The sequence below is a fragment of the Lactuca serriola genome, chromosome 9 (assembly GCF_051521515.1).
Source record: "Lactuca serriola cultivar US96UC23 chromosome 9, Lser_US96UC23_V15, whole genome shotgun sequence".
In the NCBI taxonomy this organism is placed as follows: Eukaryota; Viridiplantae; Streptophyta; class Magnoliopsida; order Asterales; family Asteraceae; genus Lactuca; species Lactuca serriola.
This window is the reverse complement of record NC_136416.1, coordinates 187,698,496-187,714,601: the sequence shown is the minus strand read 5'-3', so window position 1 is coordinate 187,714,601 and position 16,106 is coordinate 187,698,496. Positions and strand designations below refer to the sequence as shown.

Genomic DNA, 16,106 nt, shown 5'->3' with positions numbered 1-16,106 from the left:
GCAATTCCCAAGAAACACTCAATCAAACACTGCTAACCGTCCTTAGGGTAAAAGGACCATTTTACCCCTAACCAAGTCAAAAGTAAAAGTCAAAGTCAACTTCCAGTTGATCCGACTCGCCGAGTTGGCTCGCTAACTCGTCGAGTCCCTATCCAGTCGATTGTCCTCACTCCCGACCCTATTCGTCAAGTTAGGCATGACTCGACAAGTTCTCCTTAGATACAGATATCGAATAGTCCTTCATTCGACTCGCCGAGTTGTATGAACAACTCGTCGAGCCCATCTTCATCCGATGAACACTCTTGTCGGTGACTCACCAAGTTGTATGAAGAACTTGTCGAGTATGTTCTTGAGGCAAGAAGGTTGCCTTGGACTCGCCGAGTCAGGGCATTGACTTGCCGAGTCCCTCCATTACTGAGTCTGGCTTCTGATTCACTGAGCCCACTTATAGCTCACTAATCCCACTCGGCATAACTATATACTCGCGACTCGACTCGCGACTCGACTCGTCGAGTCCGAAGAACGACTCCCCGAGTCGCATGCATGAAATTACTATATACTCGATTCTGCTTGAATCCAGTGCATTCCATTCATGGATCTGGGTTGTTAGGGCTTGATTATAACGTAAAGTTTCCAACTTTACGTATAAATAAACACCAATGAAGGATTTAGGGCTCAAAATGCACTAAAAGAGTATATCTAGGGCTTCCATGCAATATGGATCCATAAAGGCAATAGATCCGAGCTCCTAGAGCACAATCATGCCTAGATCAGAAGTCCCTTAACACTATAAGCTCATTACTCAAAGATCAAGACTAGAAGAGGCCTTAAAATGACTATCATAAGCTCTTAATGAGATAATAATGAAGGAACATAGAGGGTTTCGAGTCTAATACCTCTAGAAGCTCTGAAATGGCACATAGATTCTGGATGTTCTTCCTCTCCTCTTGATCTACCTTCTTCTTCTCTCCAAAACTTCAAGGAATTGCACCAAAAAGCACTCAAATTACCAAAAGAGGGGTTAGGGCTTCGAGAGGGAGTGTTCTAGACGCAATGGGGGCCGTTATGAGGCACAAAACGATGTTTAAATAGGGTGCAACCCTTTGAAATTTGGGTTTCTTCTAGACTAGTGGACTCACCAAGTCTAGGATATGGACTCGGCGAGTCGCCAACTTAAACGTGCTCATTATCCCGACCGTACTCGGCGAGTCGGGCCTACAACTCGCCAAGTTCCAGCTAAAAATGCAAAAATACTTAGTTTAAATTACATACCAGGAACCAGGTGCTAAAAATCTCCCCCACTTATTTTTGACTTCGTCCTCGAAGTCTGTCGCTCCCTCCTGGAAAAGCTCGGGACAGTGCTCCTTCATCTCTTCTACTGGTTCCTAAGTCCACTTCGAACCCTTCCGGTGTTGCCATTGCACCTTTACTTCCAGTCGAGGATCGCTACTGGCCGCTCAATGTAATTCAGGCTATCATCAACCTGAATATCCTCTAAAGGCACCACTGCTGAGTCGTCCACTAGGCACTTCCACAGCTGAGAGACGAGGAAAGTGATGTGGATCTGACTGAGTTCGGCTGACAGATCTAGCCGGTACGTCACCTTGCCCACCAGGGCTACAATCCTGAACGGTCCGATATACCTTGGGCCCAACTTGCCCCGCTTCCTGAATCGGATGACGCCCTTCCATGGCGACACCTTCAGGAGAACCATATCCCCGACCTGGAATTCTAGGTCTGATCGACGCTTATCGGCGTAACTTTTCAGCCAACTCTGAGCGGTCTGAAGCCTACTCCGCACCTGCTGAATCCTCTCGGTCGTCTTGAGTACCACTTCGGTGCTCCCCATGACCCTCTGGCCAACTTCGCCCCAACATATAGAGGTCCTGCACCTTCTCCCGTACAACATCTCGAAGGGAGGACGGTCAATACTCGCGCGATAGTTGTTGTATGAGAACTCAGCTAGAGGAAGATAGGTATCCCAACTACCACCGAAGTCTAGCACGCATGCCCACAACATATCCTCAAGAGTTTGGATGGTCCGCTCACTCTGACCATCTGTCTGCAGGTGAAAGGCGGTGCTAAAATGCAGACGAGTGCCCAACTCGTCATGAAACCTCTTCCAAAACCTGGAAGTGAAACGCACATGCCTATCTGAAATCACTCATAACGGCACCCCGTGCCGTGCCACTATCTCCCTGATATAGATGTCAGCCAACTTTTCGGCCGATATGCTCTCCTGAATCGGAATAAAATGGGCGCTCTTGGTCAATCGATCCACGATGAACCATATCAAATCCACTCCTCGCACGGTCCTGGGAAGCTTCATGATAAAATCCATTGTAATATCTTCCCATTTCCACAACGGGATATCCAACGGCTGCATCTTGCCGTGTGGTCTCTGATGCTCGGCCTTGACCTTCCTGCAGGTCAAACACCGCTCCACATACCAAGCCACATCCCGCTTCATGCAGGGCCACCAATAGTTTAAACGAAGATCCCTATACATCTTCGTTGCCCTGGAATGAATGGAGAATCGGGATTTGTGCGCCTCCTCCATCAAGACCTGGGGCACGCCTCCATGATACGGCACCCACACCCTACGGTGTAGTGTTAATAATCCTCGGCTGTCATAATCGAAGGAGGAAACCTGACCTACTATGCGCTCACTCTTTCGGTGTTCCTCCTTCATGGCCTCCTGCTGGGCTTCCCGAATCCACTCCAATAGCGGAGTCACGACTGTCATCCGCACGCAAATATCCCTGATCGGCGCTGCCTTGCGGCTAAGCGCATCAGCCACCACATTGGCCTTCCCCGGGTGGTAAAGGATCTCACAATCATAATCCTTTACCACGTCAAGCCACCGACGCTGCCTCATGTTCATATTTGGTTGGTCCATGAGATACCTCAGGCTCTTGTGGTCCGTGTAAATGGTACACTGAACCCCATAGAGGTAATGCCACCAAATCTTGAGGGCGAAGGCGAAGACCACCACCCCCAACTCTAAATTGTACGTCAGGTAATTCGCCTCATGAGGCTTCAGCTGCCTCGAGGCATAAGCAATGACATGCCCTCTCTGCATCAATACAGCGCCTAAACCTAAAATAGACGCGTCACAGTATACCACAAAATCCTCTACGCCCTCTGGCAGGGCTATGATTGACGCCTCGCACAATCTCTGCCTCAGAACCTCAAACGCTGGCTGCTGCTCAGGCCCCCATCGAAAGATCACGACTTTCTTGGTCAACCGTGTCAGGGGTACGGCTATCTTGGAGAAGTCTTGAATGAATCTACGATACTAGCCCACTAATCCTAGGAAACTCGGAATCTCGGATGGAGACTTCGGAACCTCCCACCTCATCACGGCCTCCACCTTGGCCGAATCCACCGAAATCCCGTCCGGGTCGACAAGGTATCCGAGAAACTGCACCTCGCGCAACCAGAACTCACACTTGGAGAACTTAGCGTATAAGCTCTCCCTCCTCAGGGTCTCCAACACCTCTCGCAGATGCCCCTCGTGCTCCTCCTGCGTCTTGGAATAAACCAAGATGTCGTCAATGAAAACTATCACAGATCGATCCAGCATCGGTCTGCACACGCGGTTCACGAGGTCCATGAATGCGGCAGGGGCATTGGTGAGCCCAAACGGCATCACCACGAACTCATAATGGCCATAGCGCGTCCGAAACGCGGTCTTCTGCACATCCTCCTCTCTGAACCTCATCTGATGATAACCCGAATGCAAATCGATCTTGTTGAACCAAGATGCTCCCTGTAACTGGTCAAAGAGATCATCAATCTTCGAGAGTGGGTAATTGTTCTTCACCATTACCTTGTTTAGCTCCCGATAATCTATGCACATCCAATGCGACCCGTCCTTCTTCTTCACAAACAGAATCAGGGCTCCCCAGGGTGAACTGCTCAGTCTAATGAATCCCTTGTCTAACAGCTCCTGCAGCTGTGTAGACAACTCCTGCATCTCGGGAGGAGCCAATCGATATGGTGCCATGGCTATCGGAGTCGCACCAGGGACTAGGTCGATCCTGAACTCTACCTGTCGCTTCGGAGGTATTCCAGGAAGATCCTCTGGGAACACATCAGCGTAGTCTCGTACCACAGGAACCTTGCTCACCGTCGCCTTACCCGACTTCCGGGTATCCATAACATACGCGACATATCCCGCGCAACCCTGCTGAAGGTAGCGCCTAGCTCTCGCTGCTGAACATACTGTGGGTCCACGTTGTGGCCTCTCGCCGTGAATCACCAACTGTCCCCCACTCGGGGTCCTGGTCCACATCAGCTGTTGTGCGCAATCTATCACTGCCCCATTAGGGCTCTACCAATCCATTCCTATAATCACCTTGTTCCCACGCAACGAAATGGGAACCAAATCCACCAAGTAGCGCTCCTCAAAAAAGCTTAGGACACAATCTCTAAACACTGATGATGCTCGCACCGATCGATCGTTGGCAATCTCTACCTCCAAAGGGCAATCCAACATGCCCGAAGACTCAGTAAACCTCTTGCTAAGCGCAAGAGAAACAAACGATCGGGTGGCACCCGAGTTAAACAACACCTGAACTGGGATACCCTTCACATGGAACGAGCCTAACACATATACACAGAGCACATATCAATATCATAACATCATAAAAATAAAATAGAGGGAAAGAATCATACCCGTCACCACATCGGGTGCGGTGTGTGCCTCCTCGGTAGTCAGCTGAAATGCTCGGCTCCTCACCACTAGAGCCTCTGCCTTGCCCTACCGGCCATCAGTGATCCACAAGGTCGTTGGGGCTGGCGCCTTCACTGGCGCTGATACTGCTGCCAACTGGGGGCAGTTGGCCTTCTTGTGGCCCCTCTGGTTGTAGTGGAAACATAACAACTCAGACGTCTGAATAACCGAGACAGGGGCAGTACAATCCCTACTAAAGTTCCCCGCCTTGCCGCACTTATAGCAGCCCGAAGATCCCAATCTGCATGCCCCCTCATGTGGCCTGCCGCATTTCCTGCAGCGGCTCGGTCCCGACTGGCCTTTCAGCCTACCATCTGATCCCTTGGGCTTCTTCCCCGAAGCCCCTCCCGTAACCTTCCCGTCCTCTGCCTTCCTCTTCCGGATGTGCTCCAGATCTATCTCCCTTTCCCTTTCCTTGGCAATCATAGATTCTAGAGTAGGGCAAGTTGAAAAACTGACATGCTCCCGAATATCAACTCGTAGCATGTCATGATAGCGGGTCCTCCTCATATCCTCATCACCCGCGTACTGGGGCACCAACAACGCCATGTCCCGGAACTTGGCGGTGATCTCTGCCACAGTCTCTGTCGTTTGCCTCATATCCAAAAACTCCCTAGCCAGTTGCTGAAGCTCGACAGCCGGCGCAAACTCTGCCCTGAACCTAGTCACAAAGTCCGACCAGGTCATAGCCTCAACAGATGAGGCTCCCAATGAGTCACCGACGGACTCCCACCAATCTCTAGCTCGGTATCGTAAACATCTTGCTGCATATCTCACCTTCGACCCCTCGAGGCAGAAGCTAGTCAACTGTGCGGACTCGATGTCTGCAATCCACCGCCTGGCAGCTATGGGGTCCTTCGCCCCATGGAAATCCAATGCACTACTGCCCCTGAAGTCCTTAAAGGACAGTGTGCGAGATTCTGACTAGCCAGATGCCATGTCACTCCTGAATGCTCTGAGGCGATCCTCCATCAGCTCAACTATCCCTTCCTTGATCGACCCAAAAATGATGGGGGTCGACTCAAGGATGCCTATGGTGATCTCTGACGCGATGAACTCACGTAGCCTCTCATCTGCTGGCTCGGAACCCGATCCCTCTCCAGAACTGCCAACTATTGGCCTCTGACGTAGTACCACCATTCTGCAATACATACAGACAACGATTAGTGATCCTGATATCTTTAAAGGGATCACATCTATTACAAGTTCCTCGGTCTTGTCTTAGCCTTCCCTAAGTCGGGTACGGATCCTCTGCTTCCAGTAGTACGGGCCCATACTACCTTCCACATCTATCCGTACCTTCCTTAAGGACTGCCTTGACTCCACCAGATCCATTTTACCACTGTTGATCTCTGCTACTCTTATCCTAGGCTTACCCTAGGAAACCTCTGACTCCACCCAAACCGGTCCTCAGCTGCTGAAGGTCTCTTTGTAATGCCAATTAGCCATTACCTGAATGCAATCACATGCAAGGAGGCTCGGATAATCCTTCGAGTAAGGGACTCATCCCCACAACGGTTAGGACTCAAACAAGAGCTACGCCATAGGGTCAAATCCAACACTCTGAGATTATTCAACCCTGATCGATCACATGTGACTTTAACGTATTCACCTAACAGCTAACTCCCATCACTCAAGGCCCACAAAGCACAAAGCAAACAACATTCAGACAAAAGGAAACAATTTCAAGCAACTCTATCCTCATAACAGGAACTGCACTAGCATACAATGATAAGCTCATACTATCAGGCATAACCTAAACAGGCTATCCTACTTTTGTCTACTCAAATCTAGCATACAACTCTCATAAGCTGAAGCATATAAAGCAGGCACATAAGGCATCACTCCAAGATCCTTAGTCCTATTCTAGCATGTTGTGCTACTGAATCTGATAAACATAATATAACTTTGTATGGGTACTTTGGGGAATACTTACTTGAGCTCGGCCGGTCGCGCACATCACACACTTCGCTCTTCTTCAAAACTCTTAACTTAACTTGTAGAAAACATTTTCCCTTTTTAAAATCTTTTAGTCCCTCGATTTGAGTTCAGACACCCCTGAGGGTGTGTCTGAATCCCTCAAACCAGGGCTCTGATACCAACTTGTAACGACCCAAATTTCACACCCAAAAATTTCATTTAAATTAAGTAGTTTGTAAAACATTTGTAGTAAAACGTCATACGATCATATCATTTCAATAAACATATCTCGTGTCTAAATACCCAACACATTAAAATAGTAATAGTGTCATAGTACAATCCCAGAATATATCATAATACGGAAAACCAAAGTGTGTGTATATGATGTCCCGCTACCGCGCCGGCTCCTTTCCCTTTGCTGAAGAGGTACCTGAAACAAAACTGAAAACTGTAAGCACGAAGCTTAGTGATTTCCCCCATCGTACCACATACCATACAATCATATCACATACATACTGCCAGGCATTTCTGGGGTGCCCGACCTACCCGGTACGACCATTCTGGGGTGCCGACCTACCCGTACGACCATTCTGGGGTGCCAATACCCGTGTCGAGCCATTTTGGGGTGCTGACTACCCTTCGGTCCTAACAACTGAACCTCGGGGACTGGTCCCCTCCTACTACCTCTATCGCATATAACATACAAGCCAGCATACAAACATATCATCACATACTGTCAGACGTATCTGGGGTGTCTGACTACCCTTCGGTCCATACAACATATCATGCTAGCATATAACATATCAGGTAGTAGCAAACCCAAATGATATCACAAAGACAATCACCTAACATACGAGCCCTACTTGTGGGCCGGCATTGTGGCCGTAGACCCACCACTACTGGAAGGTAACTCACCTCGAAGTAGCTACTGATCTGCGCGGGAATTGTGTGTCTACTGCTGCTGCTCCGAAAATCCTCCGGCTGCAATTCCCATGAAACACTCAATCAAACACTGCTAACCGTCCTTAGGGTAAAATGACCATTTTACCCCTAACCAAGTCAAAAGTCAAAGTCAAAGTCAACTTCTAGTTAACCCGACTCGCCGAGTTGGCTCGCTAACTCGTTGAGTCCCTATCCAGTCGATTGTCCTCACTCCCGACCCTATTCGTCGAGTTAGGCATGACTCGACGAGTTCTCCTTACATACAGATATTGAATAGTCCTTCATTCGACTCGCCGAGTTGTATGAACAACTCGTTGAGCCCATCTTCATCCGATGAACACTCTTGTCGGTGACTCGCCAAGTTGTATGAAGAACTTGTCGAGTCTATTCTTGAGGCAAGAAGGTTGCCTTGGACTCGCCGATTTAGGGCATTAACTCGCCGAGTCCCTCCATTACTGAGTCCAGCTTCCGATTCACTAAGCCCACTTATAGCTCACTGATCCCGCTCGGCATAACTCAAAAGGGGAAAAATTGGGGACTCGCGACTCGACTCACCGAGTCCGAAGAACGATTCGCCGAGTCACATGCATGCAATTACTATATACTCGATTCTGCTTGAATCCAGTGCATTCCATTCATGGATCTGGGTTCTTAGGGCTTGATTATAACGTAAAGTTTCCAGCTTTACGTATAAATAAACACGAATGAAGGTTTTAGGGTTTAAAATGCACTAAAAGAGTACATCTAGGGCTTCCATGCAATATGGCTCCATAAAGGTAGTAGATCCGAGCTCCTAGAGCCCAATCATGCCTAGATCTGAAGTCCCTTAACACTATAAGCTCATTACTCAAAGATCAAGACTAGAAGAGGCCTTAAAATGACTATCATAAGCTCTTAATGAGATAATAATGAAGGAGCATAGAAGGTTTAGAGTCTAATACCTCTAGAAGCTCTGAAATGGCACAAAAAGATTCTGGATGTTCTTCCTCTCCTCTTGATCTACCTTCTTCTTCTCTCCAAAACTTCAAGGAATTGCACCAAAAGCACTCAAATTACCAAAAGATGGGTTAGGGCTTCGAGAGGGAGTGTTCTGGACGCAATGGGGGCTGTTATGAGGCACAAAACGATGTTTAAATAGGGTGCAACCTTTTGAAATTAGGGTTTCTTCCAGACTGGCGGACTCGCCGAGTCCAGGATATGGACTCGTCGAGTCGCCAACTTAAACGTGCTCGAAATCCCAACCCTACTCGGTGAGTCGGGCCTACAACTCGCCGAGTTCCAGCTAAAAATGCAAAAATACTTAGTTTAAATTACATACTAGGAACCCGATGCTACATTCCAGACTTGTTCTTTGTATTTCGTAGTAGTCCGTCGCATTCCAAATATGTTTTGTGTGTGTTCCAGGATGCATTATGTATGCTCCGGACTATAATTTTCAATATGGAATAATGTAAGACACTAAAAAACTAATTCTCTAATACTCTGATCCTTACTAACACTATAAACTGCATAATTTTGGCAGATTCAAAGTTCAAAAGTAATATTTCGTACATGTTCTTTTGTGTTCCGGACAATTCCATTGTGTTCCGAGCCCACTTATTTACGAATATAATTAGAATTTTAAGCAATGAGAAGTAAATGAATGAATGACTAATATGTAAAACTTCTAACTCATTGGAATAGGTGTCATATATCTTCTTTGTCCATATTGTCCGAAAATATAACAATATTCCAATATGCATTCTAGAATAACTTTTGTTATTATATATTCTGATATGCTTTCCAGAATAACATTTGTTATGGTATATTCCGGTATGCATTCCAGAATAACTTTTGTTATGGTATATACCAATGTTCTACATAACATAAGGCGTGACTTGAAGAAAATGTAAAAGTTAAGTCATGACAAGCCTTGACGAGTCATGGCGTTTTTCAAGACGTGACTATATTATATACATTAAAGGATATATAAATCATATAACTATTGAATTTTATCAAAAATATGAAGTTTTTAGAAGTGTTATATTAATATCTAATAGAAAAAAGTTAATAAAAAACTCATTTATTTTAGGCCCGATAAAAAAAGAAAAACAAAAATAAAAAAAACCGCGTCTTGAAAAAAACTCACCCCATAACGCGATAAGACGCGTCTTGACATGTTATATGGGTGTCATGCTTAACATACTCAAGTCGCACAATTCATTTTTTTTTTAATAAAACAAAGGTATGATTAAATTACTCAATTTCCCTACATTAACTATAATCATTACTCGCTAAAAGAAATTGATTCGAGCACTTTTTTAAGTGAAACAATATATATTTTTAAGTAAAACACGATATTGATACGAAATACGTCGACCACTGGTTATCTTTAAGTTTTTAATTGAAAAATAAAAAACAAAAAAGCACAGAAAAAATGGGTGGCATTGGGATGCCGGTGGTTAATTCGTCCCTAAAGCCACCAGCACCGGCGAGAGGGATTGATGTGTTCGTGGCGGCAGTGCCATTAACAGCCACCAAGGGTGCGCCGCAGTTACTTATGTCGACCGCCTACTCTTTCTCTCTTTCTTGGGATTTACAGCACTTCATGGTCCTCACTTCCTCCGCTGATCTTCCTTCTCAGGTTCAACAGCTTATAAATAAAGAGATGTTAGCGTAAATTTTCATGAATTGGGGAATTTGTAATTACAAATTGATTTGTTATATCAAATTATTAACGATGTATATTCGCTGGTAATTTGATTCTGTTAATTTTCTCTTGTTTGATAGGTAATGGTTTTTGATTTTCAACCTCAAGATCCTGAAAGTATATATGCAGCACTTGCAGCTATATCAGGAAGAAAAATACCAGGTATGATCCAATTACTTCAATTCTGTCTTCAAGATGTTCGATGAAATGCCTTAGAGAAGTACAATATCTGTGTCTTTTTCCTGATTCAGGAGTTTTGCAAACGAGGATGATGAAGAAATTGCCCAAGACTAAATGCTGGAAAGTTGGATCTTGTAAAGTTGATGTTGTTGATGCAATACACAAGTTTAATAGTAATTGGGATACTGATCTTATTATTGGTCGACATGATTGTCGACATTACACAAATGGTATTAAGAATTTAAGATTACAATCTCATTGTTAATTAAATTTTTAGATTCTCCACTAGGAATCGTGATCTTTTAATTTTCTTATGATTAATAGTTATATTTTCTTGATTTTTCTAACTTAAATTCGTGTCACTTGAAAGGATTAGTGGAATGTCTCACAGGCAAGAAGTATGTGCTGGATAGATTAAGAACAAGGCAAACCAGTATTGCTTGAGAGTTGCAATCAAATTTGTTAATATTTGTACTTATATGTAATCCACATTTTTTTAATTCAATCGATATATATTATAGCTTCTTTTAGAATGTTGGGGAAATTGTCACAAAGATTCCCAATCATAAATTAATTACCGAGAACTAAGATATAAAAATATAATGGAAAACTACAAAACTTGAGAAAAACTGTAGCGTTCCTGAGAGAAAAGTTAAGGGTAAATAATATTTTACCTCTACAATGTTTTTGGAATCTGTATTATTAGTACATAAGGTGGATGTTATAATATGTTTCATAAGCCACCTAGGTACTTTATCATTTTTGTTTGTTTTTTTGGTTTTTGTTTTTTGTTTTTTATTTTTCTTTTTACGAAAAAGGAAATGGATTCCACACTCTTTCCCTTTCCCTCTTCCAGCAACACACACCACCACCCAACCAATTGAATTCTTGGACGACAATGGTGGTGGTCAACGACGGACAAACTTCAAATGGATGAAGTTGGGTGACGTTCAAAAGATCGGTCCTCCTGTTCTCCAGACTCATATCCACCAGATTCTTTCACTACCGCCTCAATGGGCTTCATCGGCGTCCTATTAGTAGACGAAGATGTTGCCTTTGTTGTTGCTTCGAGGAGGATGAACTCCACCTTGTTTCGGCGTAGTTCCACTCCCACCTTCATCCCTGTAAAACTGTTTGTCAAGGGTTTTGAGTGTAAATCATCGGAAATGATGATAATGGTGATAGTGGGCCTATATTAGGGCTCCGTTCTTTTTCTTAGGCTCCATTCTCGAACTTGAAGTCAGGTACGTAGAGGCTGTTAGACCTAGATGTGGATATGGTGATGGTGGTGGGGTGGTTTTGGTTTTTTTTCACGGTGGTGTAGGAGGTGACATTTGTGGTGACCGAAGATGGTAGTGGTTGTAGTGGTGGTTGATGGGATAAGGATAATAGTCGGTTCTAACTTGGTGCAAGAGTGAAGGTGGCGATGGTGGTGATTTGGTGGTTTGTGGAGGATAAAGGTGTTATTGGCGAGTTGTCGAGGTGGTCACTGTGGGGATAGGGTGGTATTGGAGATGAGTTGTTGAATGTACAAACAATATGTGATGGTTTTTTACTTTTGCTCATGTATTTCGTAAGAGGTAACTGATTTACCCTTCGTTTTATCTAAGGTGACCTTATAGGCCTGAAAAATCCACCTTATTCCTCCATAAAACAACAAAAGTAGTTTAGGGACTAATTATACAAATTCCGAAAACATTGTAGGGCCAAAATATCATTTCACCAAAAGTTAAGGGGTGTTTGAGATTGTTTTTTAAACTTTAAAAAGATTTTTTTTTTCCAAAATGACTTATTGAATTATAACTTTTTTAAAAAGAGTTTATAAAAAAAATGTTTGAATTAACTTTTTACAGCCAGAAAATCAATAAGTTAATAAGTCAAAAAATATTTGGTTAACTTTTATATATAAAATGACCAAAAGTGATTTATTAACTTATGAATTTTTCAAAAACCAATTTTTTATAACTTCTTCAAAACCTCTATTTTCTCATTTGCCAAAAAAAGCATTTTAAAATGAGTTTTCAAGAAGCCAAATACCTATTTAATTTATTACCTTATTGAAAAAGTCAATAAGCTTAAAAAGTAATCTCAAACACCCACTAACTACTATATAATAAATTATTACAATCACAATAGATAAGTAGTGGAAATTAAATTGCTCAGGGTTCGAATCCTAAATATTTAGGCGGCATGTTTAAAAATTGTAAATAGTTAAATACAGAAAGAGTCTTCTACTCGAAAGTGGAAGTCTTTAAATATACTTTGCTTTAGGAGATTTATTTGGTTAAATTTGTTGTTTTGTTTAGGTTCCTTCCCCTTTAGAATGAATGAGTGTGTCTACCTTTATGCTATTGCTCATTCGAAATCAATGGACTTAAAAAGCATATATTCTTTAAGGTAAATAATCTTGAAAAGAATTTGTTTATGAATAGGACATACAATGCTCCACTTCAACCTTTTGGTCTTCCACTATAGTTAGGCATAACTATAAGAAAGTTAAAGTGATACAATATTAAAATCATATGAAATTTAATTGTTATACACGTTGTCAGTCATACTGTAGTAATTGAATAATCTTTACTGCACATTTTTGTATCAAAGCACTATAAACTCCAACTTATGAACATGAAATTAAGTGGAAGAATCAGATCGACTTCGGACTTGATTTCTAGTGGTTTTGTGATAATGATAGGACTTTAAAAAGGGAAATTTTTTTACTTTTCCTTTATTGATGATTAGTGGGGTTCTTTCATATTATACTTTTATTTGAAAACCCAAAAAGATCAAGACAATTCATGATTGTTAATTTTACCCTTTTTTTTATGTAATTATCATTTGAGAGCATGCTTAGAGATTGGCCATACAAATATAACGTTCCTTGCTTTTTTGTATGATATATTCAAAAATATAAAGAGATGCATAGTGAGAATCTTGTTATTTTAGTTAAAGAAAAGTTTATTTGGAAATTACAAGGTTAGGTTCGCATGTAGTCTACCCTACATCCCCACTTATGTACGGTTTTGAACTCAAATCACCAAAAAAGATTACAATCATCGGACCTTTTTAGGCACAAAATGGTTGCTTTTCTAGAAACTGATTGCGCACTACGCTATCAAAGGAACATAATGTGAGATGTAAATCAGGCACATTATGACCTCTTGGATGGCTTACATAAAAAATTAGTGCCTATAAGCTAAATCCAGATTGGAACTGAGTGGGTGTTTCAAAATGTTTTTTAAAATAACTTATTAATTATAAAAAAACCAATAAGTTAAAAATATGTTTGGGCTTCTTCAAAAGTGTTTTTCAATTAATTTTTTGGCAAGGCAAAATAAGGAGTTTTTATAAAGTTGGTGAAACTTGGTTTTTTCAAGAAGTCAATAAAAACTTTTTTTCAAAAGTATTTTTGATGTTAAAAAGCACTCGAAACACCTCCTGAACTCCTACACTGCATTTGCTAAGACTCAATGCCACACAAGTTTAAACTTTTGATGTCATACATTAACATAAAGATCGAAACTCCTACACTGCATTTGTTGAGACTCAATGCGACACAAGTTTGAACTTTTGATGTGATACATTAACATAAAGATCGAAACTCCTACACTGCATTTGTTGAGACTCAATGCGACACAAGTTTGAACTTTTGATGTAGGATATGAACATAAAGATTTTAACCGACAAAACGAAACAATACAAAATTCGATGCATGGGTTTCTTTGAGTTTTGATGAAACCATAAGTCTTGGATGCTAAAAATGTCGACGAGTCCACTCATTGTGTTCCATCTTATATAACCAATTATCTTTCTTTCACTTTCACCAACAATTCGCCTTTGTTCTTTTCCACTTTTTAATGAATGATTGCATGCCACTTGAATCGATATTTTCTCTTTTTATATGCTTGATTGCAACTTTGAGTCTTCTTCTACGTCAAGATGCTTCAAATTTGTCTAATTTACCACCATTAAAATCAACAACAAGGTGCCATATATATTTGCAAAACTACATGAATTATTTCATACTTACGTTACCGAATATATTGATAGAAATAGTAAACAACCGGTATTGTCATCTCTATCTAATCTACTACATGGTATTTTTAGATAGATTTTGAAATATAAAAATTACACCAATATAAGGAAACATATCAAAATCTTCACATCAAGATTGCATATCGCATGCTATCATTGACCATAAGATGATTAATCTCTGATACCCGTGAAAACTCCCCGGAAACCCAGATTCCATCAGCTCCACCATGCGGGTGAGAAGATAGACATGATAGAAGCGAGAGTGGTGCTCTTACAATGCTGTAAATAAGAGAAAGACCATTCCACCCTTGTCTTGTATGGTGAGGTATAACCGGAATCTCGATTCCATTCCCTTCTCCAAACATGCTCTCATCGGCTACTTTTGTGCTCTTCTTCATATTTCGCCTCATCATCGCCAATACCCGCAACATGACTTTGGTTTCTTTAGGAAAAAAAAAACTAAAATGGTTTTGAGTTTATGAGAGGAGAATTGGGAACCCCGGACTTGTTTCCATTTGGGTTTTGAATATGATGGTAATAATGGTGTGGTGAGTGCTCGTGCTTGTCACAAAGTGCTTTTTGTGGGCACTTGTAATTTTGTTTTTTGTTTTTTTTTTTTTTTTTGGGTATTTATTGAGAGAATTCAAACACTTGCACTATTAATATATCAACTTTGCATACTTTAGGTTGGCATAATTTTCATTTGTTTTTAATGGCGTTTAGCAAGATCTTGAATCTTACCTGTAACATTGTTATCCTCTTATCTAAATGATATATATATATATATATATATATATATATATATATATATATATATATATTATGGTGAATAAAATTATAGATGGATAATTTTCGATTGGAAGAATCAATACTTAAGACAGAGAGGGGATGTAGGTAAGAGCAGTGCCACAGGATTTGTTGCACTTTGTGCCAATCTTCTGATTCTTGTTTGCATTAAAGGTATGCACTTCATGAGTATTTGATTGTTATTTTAATATTTAAAATGTTTTGTGATACATATAAAGTTTAGATCTTTGTTTATTTTATAGAATATAAGTCTGTTTAAGTAGTAAAATACATATAAAGTATATATAGGTCTTTATTTATTTTATAGAATTTAAGTTTGTTTAAGTAGTTGAAACATTTTAGAATAGTATTTGAGTTATTGAATTCGGATTCTAGTCATTCTACATAATAAAATTTTGAAAGCTTTTAAAAGTTTTTAATTTTTTAGTTTTTTTTTTTTGTAAAAAATTCGAATTAAAGGGAAGTTTCATTTCATTTAATTTTACATACATAAAACTTTTATTTTAGAATAAAAATCCTCCTAAATCAAAAACTATTTCAAATTACTTTTGAAATATTTTGTTTTTTAATTTTATGTATATTTTTCAACCTTTAAAGATTACGACCACTTTATTTATATACAAATAAAAACTACTAACATATAACTACCACCTGTTTTTAAGAAACATACCATTGAACACTATTGAGTGAAAGTATCATGTATGTTGATGACACAAAGTGGATACATAGTGAAATTGTGTATGATTTAATTATACAGTTCTTTTTTTCTTTTTTCTTTTTAAGATTTTCTAGTTCAAA

The 16,106-nt window shown here is 41.0% G+C and overlaps 2 protein-coding genes across 3 annotated transcripts; one reads left to right on the top strand and one right to left on the bottom strand.

Moving 5' to 3' along the window:
- The first annotated feature begins 9,935 nt into the window (after window positions 1–9,935).
- Window positions 9,936–11,002, top strand: LOC145077107 (PTB domain engulfment adapter). 2 transcript variants are annotated; one of them, XM_079022887.1, is made up of 4 exons: window positions 9,936–10,223; window positions 10,370–10,451; window positions 10,541–10,699; window positions 10,846–11,002. In XM_079022887.1, the coding sequence occupies exons 1-4, from the start codon at window positions 10,017–10,019 to the stop codon at window positions 10,911–10,913; spliced, it is 516 nt and encodes a 171-aa protein (XP_078879013.1). In that variant the 5' UTR covers window positions 9,936–10,016; the 3' UTR covers window positions 10,914–11,002. The 2 variants fall into 2 exon arrangements, with proteins under 2 accessions (XP_078879013.1, XP_078879012.1); XM_079022886.1 differs by having other exon boundaries at window positions 9,939–10,223; window positions 10,840–11,002.
- Window positions 11,003–14,463: 3,461 nt separating this feature from the next.
- On the bottom strand, window positions 14,464–15,071 carry LOC145077187 (uncharacterized). The gene has a single exon (XM_079022946.1). It carries the CDS (start codon window positions 14,930–14,932, stop codon window positions 14,627–14,629), a length of 306 nt encoding a protein of 101 aa, XP_078879072.1. The 5' UTR covers window positions 14,933–15,071; the 3' UTR covers window positions 14,464–14,626.
- Between the last annotated feature and the right edge of the window lie 1,035 nt (window positions 15,072–16,106).